We start from the raw sequence: 24,872 nt of genomic DNA on the forward strand, positions 1-24,872 counted from the left end.
ATTTGGCATTTAGGCATTTGGTAGAAGCTTTTATCCAAAGTGACTTGAATTGCATTGACGGTTTGCATGTTATCAGTTCAAGCATTCTCTGCTAATCAAACCCATGATCTTGGCATTGTTTGCAGCATGATCTACTGTTTTAAGATGTAATTTAGCAATTTTAGCATATTAGAATGATTTCTGAAGGATCATATGACGATCATCTGAAGACTGGAGTAATGATGCTGAAAATTCAGGTTTGACCACAGAAATAAATTAAGTTTACTATATATTCACATAGAAAGTTATTTCAAATTGTAATAATATTTCACATTTTTACTGTATTGTTGATCAAATAAATGCAGCCTTGTTGAGCAGAAGAGACCTTTTTTAAAAAGCGAAAAAAATCTTAAAGGGGACCTATAATGGCCCTTTTACAAGATGTAATTTAAAATTTGCCCCTATTTGGATGTGAGCAAAAACACTCAGTTTTTGTGTGTGTCCCTTCAAATGCAAATGAGCTGCTGCTCCCCGCCCCCTTTCCAGAAGAGGGCGGAGCTTTAACAGCTCAACAACAACAAAGCTGGAGAATTTCATGCAGCCAAAATGAGGAAAGTGTTCAGCATTACATTGTTCAAACCGGAGTCGACACTGATGGAGAGACAGCCCAACATGGCCCCGCCCCCTTTGTTGTGTGTTCTCAGGGGCGTGGTTTATGTAAATTTTAGGGTTAGTGATGTCAACAACCCGGGAAGAAGCTCGTTGTAGTCCCTACCAGCCGTTTGTTGTAGTCCTTAAACAGCGATTTCTGTACAAGAAAGTATCTCCCTTTGCATTGAACTTTGAGCGTCGTAACTCTGCAGATGTTGTTTATGATCAAACAGCAACATTACACACTAACTAAAGTTAAAGGATTAGTTCACTTTTAAATAAACTTTTGCTGATAATTTACTCACCCCCATGTCATCCAAGATGTCCATGATGTTCAGTCGAAAAGAAATTAAGTTTTTTGATGAAAACATTCCAGGATTTTTCTCCATATAATGGACTTAAATGGGCACCAAACGGTTCAAGGTCCAAATGACAGTTTCAGTGCAGCTTCAAAGGGCTTTAAAACAATGATGTCGGATGATTCTGAACTTCGAGGAGAAGATGAGATGGAGTTTTTTGCCCTGTCCTACCTTTTTGAACCAGAATACACAGAGGAAGAAATTAGGCAGATGGAAGAGACTGCTGCAGCGACACACACCTCTCAAGCATCGGACAGACGAAGATCTAACGAGACGTGGTGGTGCACATGTGGCAAATGCCAACCATTGCCAACAGAGGAAAAAACTCAATGCTGCCACGATCGGACCATTTAAATCCCGCCATTAGAATCAGTCAGTAGCTGTGTCTCATTTAATTTAATTTAGAAGGCTGCATCCTCAAGAGGATGAATCCTGTGAAGGATGCTGTATATGGAGTGTCCTTAGCCAGAATTAAACGAGACATCCTTTCGTAGGACACGCAGGCAGGAAAGGAAACAGGAAGTATATCATTGCTATGTCAACGCGTTCACAGCAGCCTTGTTTCGCTCTCAGCAAATGAATAAAAATTATTAATACGCTTGTATGTAATTTCAAAAGAAAATGTATTTACTTGTTTTATTTTGGTTAATGCTTAAGGAGCCGGCTTATGTACAACAGATATCTGTTACAGAGACAAAAGAGGAGTATATTAGGAAGAACAAAGTTTAAAACAAAAACAAGCATGAAACTACTTATATTTAAACACATCTTCGCTTGTATGTACATTTGCTGACGGCGCCATTTATTTTTTTATTTTTTTCAAATAAATGACTGTTGTTAACAGCGACGCAAAGAATTGTGGGCTGTCTGCAGCAGCGAAGGATACACCTCATGCATCCTCCGAATTCCTGTGAAAGAAGGACGCATTACAAGGTCGCGTTCGGAGAGTCCTACTTACTTTTCTGAAACGATACAGCCTCAATGACGTATGCAACCTTCGAAATTAAACACAGCTGGTGAGACCCTGTTTCCATCTCACGTCATTACCGGACAAAATGGATTTCCACTGTTACTGAGCAACAGCGTTTTAGAGGTGTTTTTGTTCTGATGGAGAAGGGAATGACAGTCTGATGGCACTGACAACACAGGATGGAAGAACCATTAGTTGTTTTGCCTTTTTTGGTAAACGGCGTTTGACTTAGTATTTGCACGTTCAACTTGTAAACACCGACTCGTACTTCCGCCTACGTCAAGCGTGACCTTTTCTACGTAATTGCATATTACGTGACGTCAAGAACGCAGAACAGAGCAAGGCGAGTATTTGTGCTTATAAAACTTAAACCTTTTTTCTTTTTAAAAAAAAAATAGTTTCACTAGATAAGACCCTTATTCATCGTCTGGTATCGTCTGGTATCGATTAAAGCCCTTTGAAGCTGCACTGAAACTGTCATTTGGACATTGAACCATTTGGTGCCCATTGAAGTCCACTATATGGAGAAAAATCCTGGAATGTTTTCATCAAAAACCTTCATTTCTTTTCGATTGAAGAAAGAAAGACATCTTGAATGATATGGGGGTGAGTAAATTATCAGGAAAAGTTTATTTAAAAGTGAACTAATCCTTTAAAAAAAGTGAAATCATAATCAACCACCCCTTTAATCATGACAAACTTTTGTTCGGTAGTGTAAATAAATGCATATACATGTTCATCCAGGACATTCCTCCCCTCAAATGTCTCGTCTGTTTTTCCTGTTGTGTTTTAGGCATACAGTACGATCATGTCCCACTCTGTATGTTCATTCTCGTCCCTCTCAGGGCTTCATATCAGCTCACGACCCAATAGAGCCATGATCTCACTCAGCCAGAGAGAGAGATGTATTTATAGCATCAATCCTTGTACATGCTTTTGTCATTGAAATTGAATTCCCATGAGCATTTGTCCTCCAACCCACTACCTGAGAGATGCGGCTGTTATGAAATTAGGCCCCGAGCAGATTGAGGAGGCAATGAATGCTTTATTGATCAGAGAGGAGCGCCGAGGGTCGGCTAGGCTGTTGGCCTGCACTCGTGTCATGTAGTATTAATTGTCTCGGTGATTGTGGCGACAGGAACAGGAAATGGCTGAAGATCCAGTTTCACAGACTTGTGTTTCTGTCTCTCTCTCACAGACCTCATGTCTCGGGTCAAGAGAGCAGAAATGATTCACGTTTATTGCGCTGGTAAAACTCTTTAAAGATGTCTCTGGATCATATTTCACTGCGCAGGTGCATCAGATGAATAGCAGCGTTTAGTGTCGCCGCAGGCAAAAGCTCACAGTCGCTCAATGACCGTCTGATGTGCATCCCAAAATATGCACTTCTGGTCTAATTGGCTGCCTTATACAACTTCCAGAAGTCAGGGTGCAAAATTTTACTTATTCAAGGTACAAGCTTTGCTTTTGAGGAAGAACTTGTTTGCCAAAGTTTAAGGTTACACTGTAGAAATGATTTTTGTGGTAAATAAAACAAAGATTACTGGAGTCTTTCTACTGCAAAATTTGTCATTTTGTTTATTGTGTTACTTGCCATTCCTTTGTAATTATTAATGAAATTTAGCATTAACTGAGTGAAACATGAGATCTTTAAAAGATATTTTTAATTTTGTTTGAGATGCGTATTAGCAAATACACTAGATTTCCATGAGCAGAACTGCGTATTCTTTTAAAGTCTGTACATTTCCACTAGCTTCTTATTTTGAATTTAGATTAGGTACAAAATGTGCCAGATCTGGATTTCTACATGACCTGTTTGATAACGCATGATAAGACAAAGCCCAGTAATTAAATTTCTGTTGGCTACAAAAGAAATTGCACATACTGTTAATTTTATGCCTGCTATAACAGTTTTTAAATGAGTTGAAGAGAGAGAGTGTTTAATATGAAGTTGGACAGATGCAATCAACTTTTTGTACCATTTTATTTTTCCCTGAACTCATTTAGTTTTCATGATCATTGTTCCCCAGAAGTACGGCATGTGACTAATTACTCTATATTAAAACATCTTAAAACAGTTAAGGGACCTTCATGATCCTCAGGCACTGCTCTATCTATCTATCTATCTATCTATCTATCTATCTATCTATCTATCTATCTATCTATCTATCTATCTATCTATCTATCTATCTATCTATCTATCTATCTATCCATCCATCCATCCATCCATCCATCCATCCATCCATCCATCCATCCATCCATCCATCCATCCATCCATCCATCCATCCATCCATCCATCCATCCATCCATCCATCCATCCATCCATCCATCCATCCATCCATCCATCCATCCATCCATCCATCCATCCATCGTTCTATCTATCTATCGTTCTATCTATCTATCGTTCTATTGTCTGTCTCTCTGTCTACACTCTAAAAATAATGGCAAAAAAAAAAGTTTGCATCAATTTTTTTGAGTAATGACAACTTAGAGTGAATTTACGTTCTATCAACAAGCTACATTGAGTTAGAGGAACTTAATAATTTGTAACACAAACACAATTACTCAAAGTCACTCCAACTACCAGAGTTGTATCCCTGGAACCAATTAATCTTATCTTTTTCAGTTCAAATCAACAGCTATCATAGCACATGCTAACATCACTTATTTAACGTGTTTAATCAACAAGTTGTCACTGGCATTAGCACATTGTCATTGCTTATAGAGTCAATAGTGTTTACCTTCATTTATCTACTCTTCAGCACAATGGTAACCATAAAAACTTCAACAACAGAAACTCTTTTAAATGTCAAACATAACAGCATTAAACACTAACAGGTCTTTCCCTTCACTAAAATCAAATAAATTAACACTTAATTTCAACATTTATTATAATTATCCAGTCCTATTCAAAGCATGCTGGGAACTAGAAATCCACTGCCTAATTTCTGAAATTATCAAGACAATTTCAAGTTAATACAACCTAATTATGTAAAAAAAAAGCCAATTAACGCAGAAATTTAAATTAAAGGTTTAAATTACAGAGGATAATAAGTTGAGGTAATGATCAATATTATTATGTCAACAGAACAAAGTAATGTTTGCAACTTGAAATTCATCCATCCTATCTATCTATCTACAAACCTGATTCCAAAAAAGTTGGGACACTGTACAAATTGTAAATAAAAACAGAATGCAATGATGTGGAAGTTTCAAATGTCAATATTTTATTCAGAATGCAATATAGATGACATATCAAATGTTTAAACTGAGAAAATGTATCATTTTAAGGGAAAACTTTTTTTAAATTTCATGGCATCAACACATCTCAAAAAAGTTGGGACAAGGCCATGTTTACCACAGTGTGGCATCCCCTCTTCTTTTTATAACAGTCTGCAAACGTCTGGGGACTGAGGAGACAAGTTGCTCAAGTTTAGGAATAGGGATGTTGTCCCATTCTTGTCTAATACAGGCTTCTAGTTGCTCAACTGTCTTAGGTCTTCTTTGTCACATCTTCCTCTTTATGATGCTCCAAATGTTTTCTATGGGTGAAAGATCTGGACTGCAGGCTCGCCATTTCAGTACCCGGATCATTCTTCTATGCAGCCGTGATGTTGTAATTGATGCAGTATGTGTTCTGGCATTGTCATGTTGGAAAATGCAAGGTCTTCCCTGAAAGAGACGACGTCTGGATGGGAGCATATGTTGTTCTAGAACTTGGATATACCTTTCAGCATTGATGGTGCCTTTCCAGATGTGTAAGCTGCCCGTGCCACACACACTCATGCAACCCCATACCATCAGAGATGCAGGCTTCTGAGCTGAGCGCTGATAACAACTTGGGTTGTCCTTGTCCTCTTTAGTCCGGATGACATGGCGTCCCAGTTTTCCAAAAAGAACTTCAAATTTTGATTCGTCTGACCACAGAACAGTTTTCCACTTTGCCACAGTCCATTTTAAATGAGCCTTGGTCCAGAGAAAACGCCTGTGCTTCTGGATCAGATATGGCTTCCTTTTTGACCTATAGAGTTTTAGCCGGCAACGGCGAATGGCACGGTGGATTGTGTTCACCGACAATGTTTTCTGGAAGTATTCCTGAGCCCATGTTGTGATTTCCATTACAGTAGCATTCCTGTATGTGATGCAGTGCCGTCTAAGGGCCTGAAGATCACGGGCATCCAGTATGGTTTTCCGGCCTTGACCCTTACATACAGAGATTGTTCCAGATTCTCTGAATCTTTGGATGATATTATGCACTGTAGATGATGATAACTTCAAACTCTTTGCAATTTTTCTCTGAGAAACTCCTTTCTGATATTGCTCCACTATTTTTCACTGCAGCATTGGGGGAATTGGTGATCGTCTGCCCATCTTGACTTCTGAGAGACACTGCCACTCTGAGAGGCTCTTTTTATACCCAATCATGTTGCTAATTGATATAATAAGTTGCAAATTGGTCCTCCAGCTGTTCCTTATATGTACATTTAACTTTTCCGGCATCTTATTGCTACCTTTCTCAACTTTTTTGGAATGTGTAGCTCTCATGAAATCCAAAATGAGCCAATATTTGGCATGACATTTCAAAATGTCTCACTTTCAACATTTGATATGTTATCTATATTCTATTGTGAATAAAATATCAGTTTATGAGATTTGTAAATTATTGCATTCCTTTTTTATTCACAATTTGTACAGTGTTCCAACTTTTTTCTATATGTCTGTCTGTCTTATCTATATCTATCTCTATGTCTGTCTGTCTGTCTTTTAAACAAGGTTTTGTAAAATCAACATTGAGAGTTTTTCTTGATCACATTTGTTTTCTAGTTAAGAATTACATTAATTTATTTGAATTTTATGTGCACTTTCTTATATTCAAATTCATCCTGTTTGCTGCCTCAATTCAAAATCAGAATAAATTTATTTCTGAATGGTGCACAACCCTGTAGGCTAGAGTTAGGACTCATCTGTACAGATTTAGGCCTGTTTGTATTAAAAATTAATTTTTAATGCAATCTTCTGTAGTTTGTGGAATGGTATAAGAGGAAGTGCTCAGGTGCTTTGACCGGTACAGATGCACTGCATCAGAGGGCACGATATTATTATTCATTTAACGAATGCTCTTTAATTCAGAGCAGTTACGCTTGGCTAATTGCCAGAACAGTTTCCTTGAATCAACCTTTAGTTGAGTGCCATGGATGTTGAGGCAGGATTACAGATGAGTAAAAGTTCCTCCGCTGACCTCTGGAGCTCAACTTCTGTTAACATGAGCGCGAGTAATTGACAACTTTTTCTTTAAGCTTTATATGAATTTGAAATTGTTTAATGCAATTCACGGAGTGAAAAGTTGAAGCGTGTGCAATAGGCAAGAGCATCACATAACCTGATCATAATGAATGAGCATGTTTATTCACTTCTAAAACCAACACCAGTGTTAAATCAAATTAGCCAGCATCTGTCTCGCTGAAGAGCGTCTTGTGATGTTATTGGAGAGGACACTGGTGCGTCTGTGGGATTTGATTTGAAGCAAACATCAAACCGCACGTCCTAATTAGCACTGAGTCTTTCTCTTGAGCTATTACAACACGTCACATATACTTATCTACTAGTCACTTTCAGATGGAGGATATTAATATTGTCTCTTTCTCTCACTTCTGAAACTTATTCTTCATCATGCCAGTCGCAGTTTTTCCTGGGCCACTCAAAATAGTTTCATTATTTGGCCATTGTTGTGATTTGCGATGTGACTCACGGTTCGCTCATCATGTTTCATAAGCGTTAATAATATGTGATTTTTGAATCACCATGAAATCTGTGATTCCCTGTCTGATGTGCCAGTTTGAGGAGTGCTATGTTTATTTACAAGTGGGCATCAAACTGAGAAACAACATGGTAACCCTTTGTATAAAACTGATGTGACGTTGTATATGACATACAATATGCACATATATGTGTGTGTGTGTGTGTGTTTTCAGTGGTTTTTCTGGTGTTTTCTTTATCTCTCTTATGTAAAAGGGAGTCCTTTCACAACAACGTTTAAAAAGATGAGCATTTTAATGCTCAGGATCACGGCGCCGGGGACAATGGGTGAATTTGACATGCGTTGCATCCTCTTTTGAAACAAACCAATTAATTATTTACAGGCTTCAGCAGAGCAGAGAAACTTAATTTATTTTTATCTTCCGAGCCTCTGTTTATACCCATATGACAGAAAGACCGAACAGACACAGGGAACGGTGCGAGAAGCAGATAGAAGTGCTTATTTCTCTCCCAATGAGTCTAGTCTGAACAATAACAGTGAGGAACAATCACACAAACACACTGTAATTGAACTCTTGGGTTTCCACTGCTGGAATTTATAAGTGTTTGAACAAACATCAGACTGATGTGATGTGCTTTATGTACTCTAGTAAATCTGCAGGTGGAGTTCAGATGAAAGCTATGTTCTTAAATCTAGACAGCGCTTTCAGGCATCAGACGATGCAAAGTCTGTATGCAGTGACATTAAAGTGAATTTTAAGGAAGGATTGCATGTATGCGTTGTGAAGGCGACCGAAGTAAGCATTGCCACAAAATATATATATATATATATATATACTGAGTTTGTACTGAAAATATGGACTATTTTACTCAATATACATGGTATATACTTTCAGGATGTCTTGATGCATCTAGATGCTGAATGCAGATGTGTCAAGATGTGTTTTTAACAGATGAACGTTTTTGACGGACATCTTTGACCGCTGCAGCGCTTCTTGCTGTTTGATTTGAGTGCAATGTTTTTAAGATGTCAAAAGAAGTTCATCTTTACCAAACATTTCTTGTGTTCTTATGATTCAAACAGAAGGCTTAAAGCATTGGTTCACCCAAAAATTACATTTCTGTCATTAATTACTCACCCTCATGTCGTTCCAAACCCGCAAGACCTTCATTCGTCTTCGAAACAAATAAATCTGAGCATTGAACTAAACTTGAATGGGCGCACAAGAACAAACCTCTTCCAGAAGCTCAAACGTGCTGCGTAACACGGGAGAATAAGGTTTGAAAGGGAAAATAAAGGTTAACCCTGACATTTGAAATAATAGTCAGATATCAGGCTTTTATGGCTCATATAGTATGATAGTGAAAATATGGTGGAAAAGATCTTTATAAAGTATAGCAGATACTTACGTAAAATGATATATCAGTCATCACTCTATATCTGCCAGTAATTTGTCTTAGTAAGATGACATTTAAATGCTTAGTTTTATGATCAAAGCTCTGTAGTTTAAAAACATATAATGCCTTCGCCATCCCAAATGTAACGATTGAATAATGAATCTCAGTAGGTTTAGGATGCAAACTCGATCTCAGCGCAATAACACACTGAACGTCGAGCTTTAACACTGGGATTGAGTCCAGCGAGCGGTTTCCAATTTTTCTGGAGATTTGTTTGGCATGTAATTGCCTCACGCCTACTAATCTTCACTCATCTTTAATAATTGCTCATCTTCGCTGGCTCAGCGCTGGTTTTGTGTCCACCTGCAGACCGGCTGGCCAGAGCTCTCTCACCCATCAATTCACGCTGATGAGCTCAAGTCTTTAATTATTTGGCAAGGGGAGGTGCTGTTTAGTCAGATAAGAGATGTAACGGGCCGTATTGTGTGTGTGCGTGTGTGTTTTAGGGCCGGTTTTATGATCGCCAGTGCTTTATGATGCCTGCAGTAATTGCAGGATTGATTAGCAGGGAAGTGTCCGATCTTTCCTCCTCCTCTGCTGCGGTGAGAATCGTTGAGGCAGGACAGATACGAGGCCTAATCGACGACTACCCCTTCTGCCTTTGTCAGCCTTTTCTGCCCACAATAAAGACAAATTAACTTGAGGACAATCAAAAGACTTTCCAATTCATCACTTCCTTGGTAATCTTTTCCCTCCCACAGTAAAGCACACAGAGAAAAAGTTGTTAAAGGAGGCGATCGGTGCCAAGAGTAATATCACGGGTTTATGATCCACTGACGCGCACAACTGCTGTATTGTGTCGTCAACGCTGCTGTAACAAACTCTGATAAACTCAAACATCACTGTAAGTCAGCTGCATGTGATCTGTAACATAATGAGTGTGAAGTTTGAGTAAAAGTAATATGCTCATATGCTCAAATAAATAAATAATAATAAAAAAAAACTAACAAGCTAGTACTTATACAGTCTTGCATATTATTTTTGTCATGACCAAGCATATCATAATTGTTTTTGATCATAAATGTGAAAAAGGGTCAGTAACAAATAAGGGATAATAATAATATAATAATATATTTATATGTGTTCCCTATACTAAAGTGTTACCAAATAATATATAAGTATATAAATAATTTGGTCACACTTTAATATATTGAACTCATATCAGCTATTAACTATGACTTTTTCTTCAATGAACTCCTAATATACTGCTTATTAATAGTTAGTAAGTTAGTTGTTATTATACTATAATAATAATAATATAATAATAATCATAAAATAAAAAATTCTGTCTATCAATCTATTGTTCTCTCTGTCCATAAGGCCTATTAATTTTAAAACTTAGGCTATCTATAGACGGGTTTCATGTATACAAACAATACTGGATGCGCGCACATTTAGAGGGCAAAACCGATAAGGAGTCTTATGCCGGAAAAACGCTTAACGTGGTTTAAAGTACTATTAACAGACCAAACTCAGTAAACATCATACTAATAAACCATACTATGTACAAAAAAGCAGCTGAGTCCAGAATATGAACACAATTTGTTTAATTACACGTTAAACGTTTTCCTCCCATAGAAAACTTTATAAAGAAAAAGCGGTAACACTTTATTTGAAGGGGTGTGCATAAGACTGACATGACACCTTCATAATCTTGACATGACACGTGTCATGAATATGAAGGAGGTTTTATGCATGTTTGACAACTGTCATTAAATGTCATTCGCTCAATTATGTCATTTTTAATGCAAAGATGACATTGTTTGAGATGTCTTTGTTATGACAACTTGACATAAACCAACACATCATAACCTGTCAGTGTCTTTGTCATGACAACTTGACATTAGCAAACCATCATAACCTGTCATAAACATGACGTAGCAGATTAATTATCAAACTTAAAAAACTACTTAGCTTTATGGGTTAACATTACATTACATTATTTTGGTAACACTTCAGTATAGGGAACACATATATAAACCATTAACTATGACTTTTCTCTCAATAAACTCTTAATTTACTGCTTATTATAGTTAATTGTTAGGTTTAGGTATGGATTAAGAATGTAGAATAAGATCATGCAGAATAAGGCATTAATATGTGCTTTATAAGTACTAATAAATAGCCAATATTTTAGCCATATGAATGCTTATAGTAATAAGCAACTAGTTAAAAGACCCTAAAATAAAGTGTTACCGTTATTTTATAACAGTGTCATCTTTTTTACGAAATTTGAAATTGTCTATTATCTGACCTTCTGTTGGAGGAAACTTAAAAAAAAAAAAAAACATGAAATGAAAAATAGTCATGACGCTGTTATGAAATTATTTGTCAGAGTTTTGTCACTTAATGACATTTTAATGACAAGTTCAATTTGTACCACTGTACTTGAGCTCAAGATACATATTCATGACACTGTTATAATGGCCTCATGACAGCCAATGTCAAAACCAACCACATGACAGTTTAATGTAACGTTAACCCATAAAGCTAATTGATGTCAAGTTGTCATGACAAAGACACTGACAGGTTATGATGTGTTGGTTTATGTCAAGTTGTCATAACTCGGACATCTCAAACAATGTCATCTTTGCATTAAAAATGACATAATTGAGCGAATTACACTTAATGACAGTTGTCATAAACATTCATAAACCCTCCTTCATATTCATGACATGTGTCATGTCAAGATTATGAAGGTGTCATGTCAGTCTTATGCACACCCCTTCAAGTAAAGTGTTACCGAAAAAGCTTAACGACGCTTAATGTAGACTTCTAATATTAAAAGATCAAATTCTGCACAAACCAATGTTTCTGTATAGTATGCTTTATTAGTATAGTGTTTACTAAGTTTGGTCTTTTAATGTCAATGTCTTAGTATTAAGCCACAAAGTGTTTTCTTTGTGGGAGGAAAATGCTTAAAGGGTTAGTTCACCCAAAAATGAAAATGATGTCATTAATGACTCACCCTCATGTCGTTCCAAACCCGTGAGACCTCCGTTCATCTTCGGAACACAGTTTAAGATATTTTAGATTTAGTCTGAGAGCTTTCTGTCCCTCCATTGAAAATGTATGTACGGTATACTGTCCATGTCCAGAAAGGTAATAAAAACATCATCAAAGTAGTCCATGTGACATCAGTGGGTTAGTTAGAAGTTGTTGAAGTTCGAAAATACATTTTGGTCCAAAAATAACAAAAACTACGACTTTATTAAGCATTGTCTTCTCTTCCGGAATCCTTTCCATTGAATTGATTCCATTGAATTGATTCCATTGAATTGATTCCATTGAATCCTTTCATCTGCTGCAACACTTTTATGTCGCCGTGGTTATTTTTGGCGATTAGGACATCCGCAACATTTTGAAGCATTGAAAATACATTTTGGTCAAAAAATAACAAAGAAATTCTCTTCCGGGTCTGTTGTCAATCCGGGTTCACGACTCCGCTTTTTCTTCTTCTTCTTTCCTGTTTTACGGTGGTTGGCATCCAGCTTATTGGAGCATTACCGCCCCCTTCTGCTCCGGAGTGTGGTTCATGACTCCACAGCTGATGTAAGACGCTGTTGACGTGTTATCTGGTGCGCCAGAGCTTCGTTTACAGTCTGAGGGAGACACACGCTGTATTCAAGCTATTCTACATTGTTTGTATTTTAGTATTGCTATATTTTTTAAAATGGTGTGTAAGTGTGCATGTCGCGGATGTCCTGATCGCCAAAAACAACCACGTAAAAGTGCATTACCAACACCGACAGATTCAATGGAATCAATTCAATGGAAAGGATTCCGGAAGAGAAGACAATGCTGAATAAAGTCGTAGTTTTTGTTATTTTTGGACCAAAATGTATTTTCGATGCTTCAAAAACATCTAACTGACCCACTGATGTCACATGGACTACTTTGATGATGTTTTTATTACCTTTCTGGACATGGACAGTATACCGTACATACATTTTCAATGGAGGCACAGAAAGCTCTCGGACTAAATCTAAAATATCTTAAACTGTGTTAGAAGATGAACGGAGGTCTTACGGGTTTGGAACAACATGAGTCATTAATGACATAATTTTCATTTTTGGCTGAACTAACCCTTTAATTAAACGTTCATATTATGGGCTCATCTGCTTTTCAGTACATAGTAGCCTATGCTTTATTATTATGGTGTTTACTAAGTTTGGTTTGTTAATAACACTGTCTTAGTAAATTAAGCCATGTTAAGCTTTTTCACATTAAACGTTTTTAAAACTTCCCTAGTTCTGCATGCACCTCAAAGGAGGTAACAGTCATTTATGCTGAGAAAAGAGGTGGATGCAAGTCTCTGCAGGTAGCCTACAACATCTGTTCTGCCGAATTATTCATCACCATTAATGAACCCCATAAAGAATATTATATAGTTTTTAAACAGTACTTGGAGGTGCATGCAATTCTTGCCATGTAACGTTATGCAGAACTCGACATAACACCTGTAGAATATTGTAACGTTAATCAACCATTATAATTAACGTAGATTTCGCATTGTTTGTAAATTCTTGTTGACTCAATAATACACTGCCATTTCAGAGTTGGATCGTTTTGTTTAATTTGTGTATTAATATAACATTATGTAAAAATTTTAGTTAGCTGACTAGTAGGCTACGTTATGTTAGTCATCAGGGTCCGGTTTTTCAAAAGTAATCCACTAGGATTTTGGATAACGGATTGGATCAAATCTTGAAAATGTGTTTTTCAAAAGAAAAAACGGATTACATAATCGGATTAGATCACGTAATCCAATCTTGGTTTTGATCTGGATCAAACCTTTAGTTTTGGTTTTTCAGAACTTTTTTGTAAGATTTGGATTACTTTGATCCAAAAAAAACAGGATTATCCTGATCCCAACAGGGGGTAGGATTTCAAGGTGGATTCCAGGAGGAAAATGTAGTAAAACTTTAAAACTAGTCAAAAAATACAACATTTTTATCATGTATTATACATACACATTTTTATCTTGCTCTTGATTAGTTTAACTGTTAATGTAATAAATTAAATGCAGACATTAGTCTACATATTTAAACTTTCGGTAACCTACTCTAAAGTAAAAAAAAATGTTGGTGCCATAAAACAATCCCTAAACAGCTGTAAATATCCAACAAAAATATATTTAATTCAAAACCCATATTCTTTCTATCAACATGTCCCTTTAGGGCCTCCGTAGAGCACTGGAAATCCAGATTTGGTGATCCTGAAAAGTTCCTATCCGGATCAGATTGATCCAATCCGATGTTGCTTTAAAAAACTGGCTCCAAAAGTAAGCTGGATTACGTGATCACGGATCGCAAAAAAAGGATTACTAAATCCGGATCAATTTTATCCGGATTAAACCTTTTGAAAAACCGGGCCCAGGTCTCGAATTAAATTGTCCAACAAAGTTTGCTAATTGTTTAACCTTTCTATCATAAAATCCTAAAGATACTGTAAACATACTGTACAGGACATGATACTGTTATTATTAGTATTATTATTAATAACTTTTTTGTTTTTAATTATTATTTTTACAAATGTCATGAATTTTGGATTTTGCCATGGTTTTGCTATTAATAATAATTTCTCTTTAGGAAATATTCAAGTTAATTCCAATGTATTCAAATGTATTATTATTATTAATTTATTTTTATTTATTTTTTTAAGAATTTGACTTTTTGTAATCTCAGGACAGCTTCACCACCTGGATGTTTTTACCTGAAACCCCTTAAAAATATCCAAATAACTTTAAATTCAGAAACTGAAAACATGCATCATAGAAAAGGTGTATTAAAATTATTGCCTCATAAAATGCATTTTTAATGTTTTTTTGTTTTTTTTTAAATGAACATGTCATTGAGTTTAAAACTACCCCTCGGTTTAGTTTGTCATTCCTCAGGATGGTGTGAACACACAGGTACCTTTATCTCTTAGGCATGTGAATGTAAAAACAGCCTTCAGCAAGAGCATATATTCGTCAGGTGTGGTGAGAATTAAAATGAAAGCTCAATCCCGAGGGTGGAGATGTTTTGAGCGTCTGTGGTCGGCAGCTGTAGGCGTGAGTCTGTCCACACTTGACGAGGTCATGTGACGCTGTGAATATGAGGAATACTTTGATGGACGTTCGCTTTGGCTCTCTGCGCGACGCACATCCGTAGGGTCTCATAAAAAAATCTCGCACTGCTTCCATCTGTTGGATCAAGTTTTGTCACATAAAAAGTTTTAAATGGCATCTTTTAGCTTTGCAAATTACATTTGACTGCTTAAGTGGTGTCCCATGTGATTAAAACAACCTGAAATGGCACCTGCAGACACTTATCCTTGAGATATTCAGTCCTGGAGAAGCAGTGTTTACTGCATTGTTTTATAAATTATAAATTGCATAGTTGTATATTTAAAGGGGTCATGAACTGTTTTTTTAAATTTTTTTTTATAATGTTTCCCTGGGTGCACTTCTAATGTTAGTATGCTTTTTACATGAAAAATCATCATAATTTAGAAATAAAAGGCATTTTTCCTATTTTTTTTTTAGCCCTCTGATTTGAACGCTCTGTTTTAATGGGCGTGTCTGCTGTGAGACTTGAGTGTGAACGCCCACTGCTGTGATTGGCTAACATTTTTGCATATGAAATAGCTAAGTATTACTCTCTCAAACTTTTAGCATGTTTTTACTATTACAGCTCTCAAGTTTAACTAATCGTGAAAAGTGTTGCATTACATTTATATCTATGGCATTAGAACATTGTAGCTGATCACAGACATGTTGTTGAGCACATGAAAGCAGTGATCTCATCATTGAAACTCAATTTCTGCACACTAATGAATGCTTTCATCGTAACTAATAGTGCAAATGCATTGTAACTAAGAGTTTTGGTGCGAGTCCAGAACTCAGTCACTGATAAACTCACGCTGTTTGATTGACAGCTCCAGAGATTGTAAAGGGAGCGTTCTTTGATCGCTTTCTTTATATAATTTAATTACTGTTTAAATAACAGATTATTTAAGAGAAACAATGTGGACATAGACACACAGACAAAGATCATGTGACTGTACATGGATCATTAATATCAGATCAGGCATTAGAATGAACACAGTTACTGACATGTTGTTGCATTACTGTCGAGTTCATATCGTAAAAGTAAAAAATATGACTGATTTACCAAAGAATCCACAGTGAAATGAACCAAATACAAATAAATAAAGCTCAACTGAGAAATTCACATTGTTGAAAATAAATAACCATATTCCTGCATTAGGATCCTTTGAAAGGTAATGTTATTTTAGTCCTGTATCGCTCTTCTCTCCTCCTCATCTCACTAACACACCAGTGGGCGCGGATTTCTTCTGTGGAGGCGGAGTTTCACCAATCTATAGGCACATTCCAGGATCAGTCGTTCACTGGGTCTGGTGTTAATCAAAGCTTTTATTGGACTAACAAGGACGTTTTTAGTTCTGAAAGCTCAAGGAAAAGTTAATTTCTCAATTCATGACCCCTTTAAGATACTGTCCCTTCAATGTTTTGGCAGTGTTTAAGTTTTTAGTTTTTTAGCTTCCTCAAACTGTATTTTGATTTGATAACATGTACGTTTCCGATCACTAGGGATGTTTCATCTCTTCCAAACCATCTATTATCGTGTGCATTCGGTTGCATTGAGTTCCGGCCGGAGGAGAGATCCAGAGGACAGATGTTCCGGTTCTAATGTGTGTGTTTGTGAATTTGTGAGCAATAATTATGCTACGCAGATGAATCACATAGATGATTATAGAGCCAGTGACACAATCACAGCACATCATTTCAACACAAAGTTTGCATGTGTGTTTTTTTATTTATATCATATCTAATACATGAGGCTTTTATGGCTCATATATAAAAAATACCTCTATATGCAAAGGCTCAAACTGAGCAAAATTATGCATCTTGGTGCAGATACTGATATTTATATGGACCAAAAGATGAAATTTTTGATGCTTGTGATGTAAATCAAAGAGATATGCTTTGTAACAGCATAAAATGCATATAAATATCAATATTTTACAATAATGTTTTATTAAGATTATTTTTAAATGCTTAGTTTTATGATCAAAGCTCGTTTTGCTGGGTAGTTTTTTTTAACTCAACTGTTAAAAATTTAAAAATTACAGTATCGTTTGCTTAAAATGAACCCAAAATATGCTGGAAATTAACCTCAGTTTAATTTGACCTCAGTAACCTCTGGAGGCACCACATAATAATTAAGTGAATTAAGTTATTAAAATGATTTCACAATACTAAAATGAAAAGCTTGATAAGATCAAGATGTAGTCCAACATGTAACCTGGCATCATATTTCAAAGTTAACCCTTAATTTAATCCACGTATTATCTTGCTGAGCATAAGCCAGACAGACAGGTGAACACAAAGCTGCTTATTCTTCTCAATTACCATTTTTATTGTGGGCTACACTTTTGTCTTTTAAGAGCCAGAAATTAAATTTTAGAACATGAACGGCTGCTTTTAACGTTTAAATAAATGTCGTCATTGCCACTCAGAAAACTAAAAGTATATTATTTTTAAGAATGAAGCATTTTAAAACTAGCGTCAGGAGCGCTGAAGACTGAAACGCACAGAACATGTGATGTCAGATAACTGAGCAGACTAATCATGAGACTTTAATTAAATGTTTAAGGACATGAATTTATTTAACACAGTTAATGCATTTGGCTTTACTTAATGTGACATTAGACACCAGAATGAAGGTGTTTTAGTGGGAGCAGGAACGTGGATGTCTGTGCATATTCAATCAGTAAATGGAGAAAGATCTTTTATACAGGCTAATTTATTTGTAAATTAAACCCAGACCTTTAAAGTGATAAATTAACAACATAACTTAACCAATTAAAATTCTCACGCCAAGACTGCAAATGACTTAACTTTAGTTAATTTTCTCTTCTTGAACTGTCGGAGGCAGCAGACAGGGAACTATTTAATGCATATTATATCATGTCTGGTAAATCATACACTTTAATATAATGCAATAATTTATGTGTTGCTTTGAAAAAGTTTTTTTTTTTTTGTCTGTCAGTGGGGATACATGATGTATTTCCAGCATTTACCAGCAATTCCTGATTAAGGCCAGACACTGGGGGCAAAACATTGCTTTTTAGTTCACTGGTCCATATTGAGATATTGCTCTATTTTGCTTCCATAAAATGTCTTCTTTCAGACTATGTGGAAAAAAACATTCAAATACACTTTTATGTTTATTGTATTGGACTTTATCTCTTTGCATCTGGTTTCAATTTGAATGCATATCTTTAAAGGTGGTGAATTTGAGTCAGAAATCTCTTTACACACACTAAACTGTACAGTTTTGTTCACTATGAAAGCTTGTTTTCGCCATGAAATAAAAAAGATAAAAAATTTTATCTCACAATTCTGACTATTTTTCTCGCAATTACGAGTTTATATCTCACAATTCTGTATTTTTTCTCAGAATTGCGAGTTATGAAGTCAGAATTGCATGATATAAAGTCAGAATTGCGAGTTATTAAGTCGGAATTGGGTGATATAAAATCAAAATTGCATGATATAAAGTCAGGATTGGGTGATATAGTCAGAATGGTGTGATATAAAATCATAATTGCAAGATATAAAGTCAAAATTGGTTGTTATAAAAGTTTGCAATTGCATAATAAAGTCAGAATTGTGAGATAAAAAGTCACAATTACCTTTTTTCTGTTTTTGTTTTTTTTTTTATTTCAAAAACAAGCTTCCATAGTTCACATCTATATTCTAAAGGTAAAAAAAAACAACTGTTGACAGTATTTTCTGATTTTCTGGAGTGATAAAAAAAAAAACCTTGAACTCTAATATGTCAACAAAATGAATACAAAGTTTGAATTTGTGCTCTGGAAATGTATGCAAATGAATGCATATTTAATCAGTGCCTCATTTGTATATGTAAACAACTTTTTAGCAAACTTGTAATGCAAAACAATTGTCTTAATACTGTGATTAATAACTGGAACAAGTATTGTAATGTCTATTAGTTTAATTTTGACCCTATTCACCTGCAGTGTCTTGCCTTAAGAATAGTGTTATTTTTGCAGCATAACAGAGATGTGAAGGAAGCCGCTGCCATATTCTCTACTGTGCTGTCCAGCTGTCTCTGAGATCCGTGTGATCTGTGTTCTCACACCGACTCTCTCAGTTTTTGTGTGTGGGTGTGTTTCTGACTGCAGTACATCTGCTGCACACATTTAAACACTATTAAGGCAGAGAAATGGTGTGACACACAAAGCTGTGACAAGTATATTAATAACTGTATGTGGCGACAGCCTCTGTATCTCTTCAACAGTAAAACACACACACACACACACAAATGAACAACTCTTATATAGTTGCTACTATCTCAATGAGACAGCAGTGCAAAAATAAAGTGGAAAAAAAGATGGTTCTGCAGAATGAGATATGAGAATCATTGTCTGATCACAAATATATTAAACAAAAGCAACAGCCTGTTTTTATCAATAGTTCTTAAAACACCATTTATTAAGACAGTTTGTGTTCTGAGTCAAAACTGAATCATTTTGTCAAACTCATATAATCTCAGTCCATTGTTCTTTCTAATGTGGAATACATTTTTTTTTTCTTGTATTTTGTCCATATAAGGAAAGTCAGTGTGGCCAGTGTTGCTTGGACAATGTTTTTCAAAACATAATTTTTGTGTTCCACAGTAGAAAGTAAGTTGTACATGACATGAGGGGGAGAAAATGACAATTTTTCAGTGAACTATCCCTTTAATCTTCAACTACACATTGGATTTTTGATTTATAAGAACCGTCTCATAAGAGTTTGCTATTCGACTACATGTGCTGCATGTTTTAGGGCAGTGCAATCGAAAGCAGGGCTGTGCACCATTCAGAAATGAAATGAGATTTCCTTTTAGATTTAAAAAGCAAACAAGGTTTACATTTAGCAGATGATTGTATCCAAAGCCACTTACAAATGAGGAGAACAATAGCAGCAATCAAACCAACAAGAGGGCAACAATATGTAAGTGCTGTGACAAGTCACAGGAAGTCTAGCACACATGTAGCAAGGTTAGTAAGTGTTATTAATTGGTCAAGTGTTGACGAAAGCGATGCATCTTTAGCCTTTTCTTGATACTTTGACTGTTCTCTGCTGGTGGAATTACCTGCTTACCTTATTCGCCTCATTAAAGGGGTCCTATAATGCCCCTTTCACAAGATGTAATATAAGTCTCTGGTGTCTCCAGAATGTGTGTGTGAAGTTTCAGCTCAAAATACCCCACAGATCATTTATTATAGCTTGTCAAATTTGCCCCTATTTGGGTGTGAGCAAAAACACGCAATTTTTGTGTGTGTCCCTTTAAATGCAAATGAGCTTCTGCTCCCCGCCCCCTTTCCAGAAGAGGGCGGAGCTTTAACAGCTCAACAACAACAAAGCTGGAGAATCTCACGCAGACAAAATGAGGAAAGTGTTCAGCATTACATTGTTCAAACCGACACCGATGGAGAGACTCAGGAAGAAGTTACAACTTTTAGACGTTTCTGAATGGTTAGTGGATAAATTGATGTAGTTGCTGTGGAGTTGATTCAACTCATCCACTAGCATGTGCCGTCATGTTCATCTTTTGTGTTGAATTGACCCTCGTTTGGTGTAAAATGACGGCATGACAACAACACTCTACTACAACAACTCTTCCTCTTCTCTAAAGCAGCCCAACATGGCCTCGGGGGCGGGGTTTATGTAAATTTTGAGGTTTGTGACGCCACCAGCCCGAGAAGAAGCCCGTTGTAGTCCCTACCAGCTGTTTGTTGTAGTCCTTAAAAAGCGATTTCTGTAAAATAAAATATCTCCCTTTGCATTGAAGTTTGAGTGTCGTAACTTTGCAGATTATGCTCAGACAGCAACATTACAGATTTATCTTTCAGGTCAAGTCATGGCGGAGCAACAGAATCTTACCAAAGTCCCTTTAAGGCAACTCATTCATCAGTGATGCAATGACTTTACCAATTGACGATTGGCTCTTTTATTTAGAAGGCGGGACTTATTCCACCATATTGCATTTTCCACATGCCATTTTCATATATCTGAAGTCTTTGATCTTACTGAGAAAGTTAGTTAAACTGGTGACATGGAGCTGTTGCGTTGATCGAACAATGGAAGACAGGACAGAAGGCACAATATGAGTGTTTGGGAAACCTATTAGAAATTATAATGAAATGAGAAATTAAATATATGAACACATCTGCACTTTTATAGTGTTATTCATAAACACAGGATTATATGGACACTTTCAGCAACACTTCAAGAGATCAATGAGCATCATAACAGAATGATGACCAGCTACGGCATCTTTTGATTAATACTAAAATACACCACTTAAATGCTAAATAAACCTGTTGCATTGAATGAAATAGATATTAAAGATTATGTTATGATGATATTTTTAAATAAGGCACTGCTAATGTGCTCAAGCAGGGTTTCTAGTAGGAGCATTAGCTGTAGATCTGCTGGACATATAAAGTCTCAGAGCTTCTGGATGTGTTTGTGTGCTGGAGACGTGCTGTAATTAATGTGGAGCTCTTCCCATATGGAGTATCTGAGGGATTGTGGGGATTGTAGGGAATGGGCATTTCTCAAGCCAGGCTTAGTTTGGCATGTGGGATCACGCTTGATTTGAGCAGGGCTCACAGCCCGTCGAACGCTGGAACAGACGCTTTCCCGCCAGATCCTTGCACTTTTGATGCTCTCTCAGTGATGAAATTTCTATGCACACGCTGCCAGAATTAATCAAAAATGGTCGAATGGAGTGCAAAATTTAGTGTTTTTTCATGCAGCTGTATACTTGCCAAAAAGTCTGGATTTGTGCAGTGCAGAGGATGTTAGTGATACTCTTACAGTTACAGGAACAGAAAGATGGATGTCAGACACGTGACTCATGTTGTGTCTGTTGTTTTTAATCTGCATGAAGACATAAAGTTTGGGGTCATTTAAAAAAGAAATTAATATTTTTATTCAGCAAGGATGCATTAAAGTGATCAAAAGTGACATTTATAATGTTATAATAGATTTCTATTTCAAATAAATGCTGTTCTTTTGAACTTTCTATTCATCAAAGAATCCTGAAAAAAGAAATGTTTTGCTGTTTACACAAAAATATGTTTTTAACACTGTCAGAAATGTTTATTGAGCAGCAGATCATCATATCAGAATGATTTCTGAAGGATCATGTGACACTGAAGACTGGAGTAATGATGCTGAAAATTCAGCTTTGATCACAGGAATAAATTACATTTTAACATATATTCACATAGAAAACAGCTATTTTAAATTTAAATGCAGCCTTAGTGAGCATAAAAAACTTCTTCCTGACCCCAAACTTAATATAAATAATATATTTTTGTGTACAGTGTTTGTTGTTCTGCGTGTGTGTTAAAGTTAAAGTGTAACATTTCCATTGCCACACGTCACAGGTAGAATCCAGATCTCTGTGGCTCCGCCCTCCCTCATTTGCATTGTAAATAACGATGTGGGGAAATTAAACCGGATTCTTTGAACTCGTCTTTCCACCTGGTTTGTGCAGCAGCCTGTCGTTCCTTCTAACTGTGTTCGCATGCTTTCTATTTCCTCTGCCTCACTCTGACAAGTTAGTTCCAGTTTAGCACTTCCAGGCAGGACGTGTCGAGCTCACAGCTTCCCTTCCGCTGCCGTGGTGAGTCAGACTCGCCTCTCCAGCCGAGATATTTACCATCTCATGACATCACGCCCTGAGCACAGACGCGCTCTGCCTCGCTCATCAGTTTTGACATCTGTAATGGCTTTGTCCCCTAACTCCCGTCCGTGGCAAGGTCAGGAAGGTTGTTAATGCAGTGCACGCCTCCGGTTTGCTCGAATAGTCATCATATGCGAGCACTCGTGCAGTGTCAAGTGCTGAGGTGAATGCTGGAGAAATCTGGGAAACTGACTTCTGTGCATGTAGATGCATGCAAGTGCAGTTTGAGATAGATGAACGTAAAATGTTTTTTGCTGCTTGTTACTTTTCACATTTATGCATTTAGCAGACACTTTTAACCAAAGAGCAATTCATCAAAGAGCCAACAATATTCATAATGCCAGGCATATTAGATAAGTAGATTAGGAAGCAAGCTAGAGAAAAGGAGAAATGCATTCTACTAACTATAGCTTTGCAACTACATGTCAACTAGCAGTCATTAGAGTCTTAGTAGACTTAAAGGTGACCTATTATGCCCCTTTTCACAAGATGTAATATAAGTCTCTGGTGTCCCCAGAATGTGTCTGTGAAGTTTCAGCTCAAAATACCCCACAGATCATTTATTGTAGCTTGTCAAATTTGCCCTGTTTGGGTGTGAGCAAAATCACGCCTATATAAACATGCATTCTAAAAGTTGTAACTTCTTCCTGAGTCTCTCCATCAGTGTCGACTCCGGTTTGAACAATGTAAGGCTGAACACCGTTACTAACAATCCTTATTTTGGCTGCGTGAAATTCTCCAGCTTTGTTGTTGTTGAGCTGTTAAAGCTCCGCCCTCTTCTGGAAAGGGGGCGGGAGCATCAGCTCATTTGCATTTAAAGGGACACACACAAAAACAGTGTGTTTTTGCTCACACCCAAATAGAGGCAAATTTGACAAGCTATAATAAATGATCTGTGGGGGATTTTGAGCTGAAACTTCATAAAAACATTCTGGAGACACCAGAGACTTATATTACATCTTGTGAAAGGGGCATTATATGTCCGCTTTAAAATGTATGTCAAAGTGTTTTCTCCAGCTTTTTAAATGTTGGAAAGTTTATTTATTTTGCCCTCCTAACGATGTGCAGTTATACGGTTAGTTGCATGTTATTGCTTGCATTCAGTATAGCTTCTCTCTGCTTTCCGTGAGCCGTTGTTTGTTTCTGATGCGTCTGTTGAGGCGCTCTGCTTTACAGAACATTTCAAGACAGTCATCATCTGTGAGACTCAGTGTAAACACAGAGGATTCAGCAATCTGAAACAATCACATTCACTGACCTTTAAATGTGCAATAACATGGCTGCTGTGATTCTTCATCCTCTCACAGTCTCGCTGTCGAATCATTCGTCAAGTCCTGTGAGTTTCCTCACATTATTCTCAGCGGTGTGACAGAAATGGAAATCACATGAACTCACCATTCTTTCTCTCTCTCTCTCTCTCCAGAAAGCCTTTTTGCCTGCTAGCACAGAAGAGGACATCTTTGCCCATTTGGGTTTAGAGTTTATTGAACCCTGGCAAAGAAATGCCTAGTATGACTCAGATTCAGCAGCATCAGCGGGAGCCATCAGAATGACGCTGACTCACACTGAAACAGCTGCTGTATGATTTGACCAGCCAGTGTGAGGATTATTGATAGTTCATGTGTTGTTATTTTCTTTGTTTACCAAAAGTATTTGTACTCACTTGTCTGAGTGTCACTGCATTGGTAAGAAAAGATCACAGCGTATTTGAAAGAAAGATGCACCAGCACACTTTTCAAAGAATTTAACAAAAAGTGTGTTGGGTTTTAAATCCGATGTGTGTAATTTCTGTAGCTGCAAAAGTAATGATTGCTTACCGTATATACCAGTTTCCTAAAAGTATCTTAAAAATCATTCACTTTTCAGAATTTAATCAACTGATGATGGAAAGAGTAAAAGTCCCTCTCTACATTTTTTTCC

The 24,872-nt window shown here is 36.7% G+C and overlaps 1 protein-coding gene across 4 annotated transcripts in view; it reads left to right on the forward strand.

Moving 5' to 3' along the window:
* The window catches only part of dntt (deoxynucleotidyltransferase, terminal), a 160,167-nt gene extending 135,666 nt beyond the window's left edge, over nt 1–24,501 (forward strand). For all 4 annotated transcript variants that reach the window (XM_067385687.1, XM_067385686.1, XM_067385684.1 and 1 more), the window contains one exon: nt 24,376–24,501. In XM_067385687.1, coding sequence (XP_067241788.1) covers nt 24,376–24,462 — 87 coding nt within the window. In that variant the 3' untranslated portion in view covers nt 24,463–24,501. The remainder of the gene's footprint in view (nt 1–24,375) is intronic.
* Nucleotides 24,502–24,872: the final 371 nt, after the last annotated feature.

Source organism: Chanodichthys erythropterus, chromosome 5 (assembly GCF_024489055.1).
Source record: "Chanodichthys erythropterus isolate Z2021 chromosome 5, ASM2448905v1, whole genome shotgun sequence".
NCBI lineage: Eukaryota > Metazoa > Chordata > Actinopteri > Cypriniformes > Xenocyprididae > Chanodichthys > Chanodichthys erythropterus.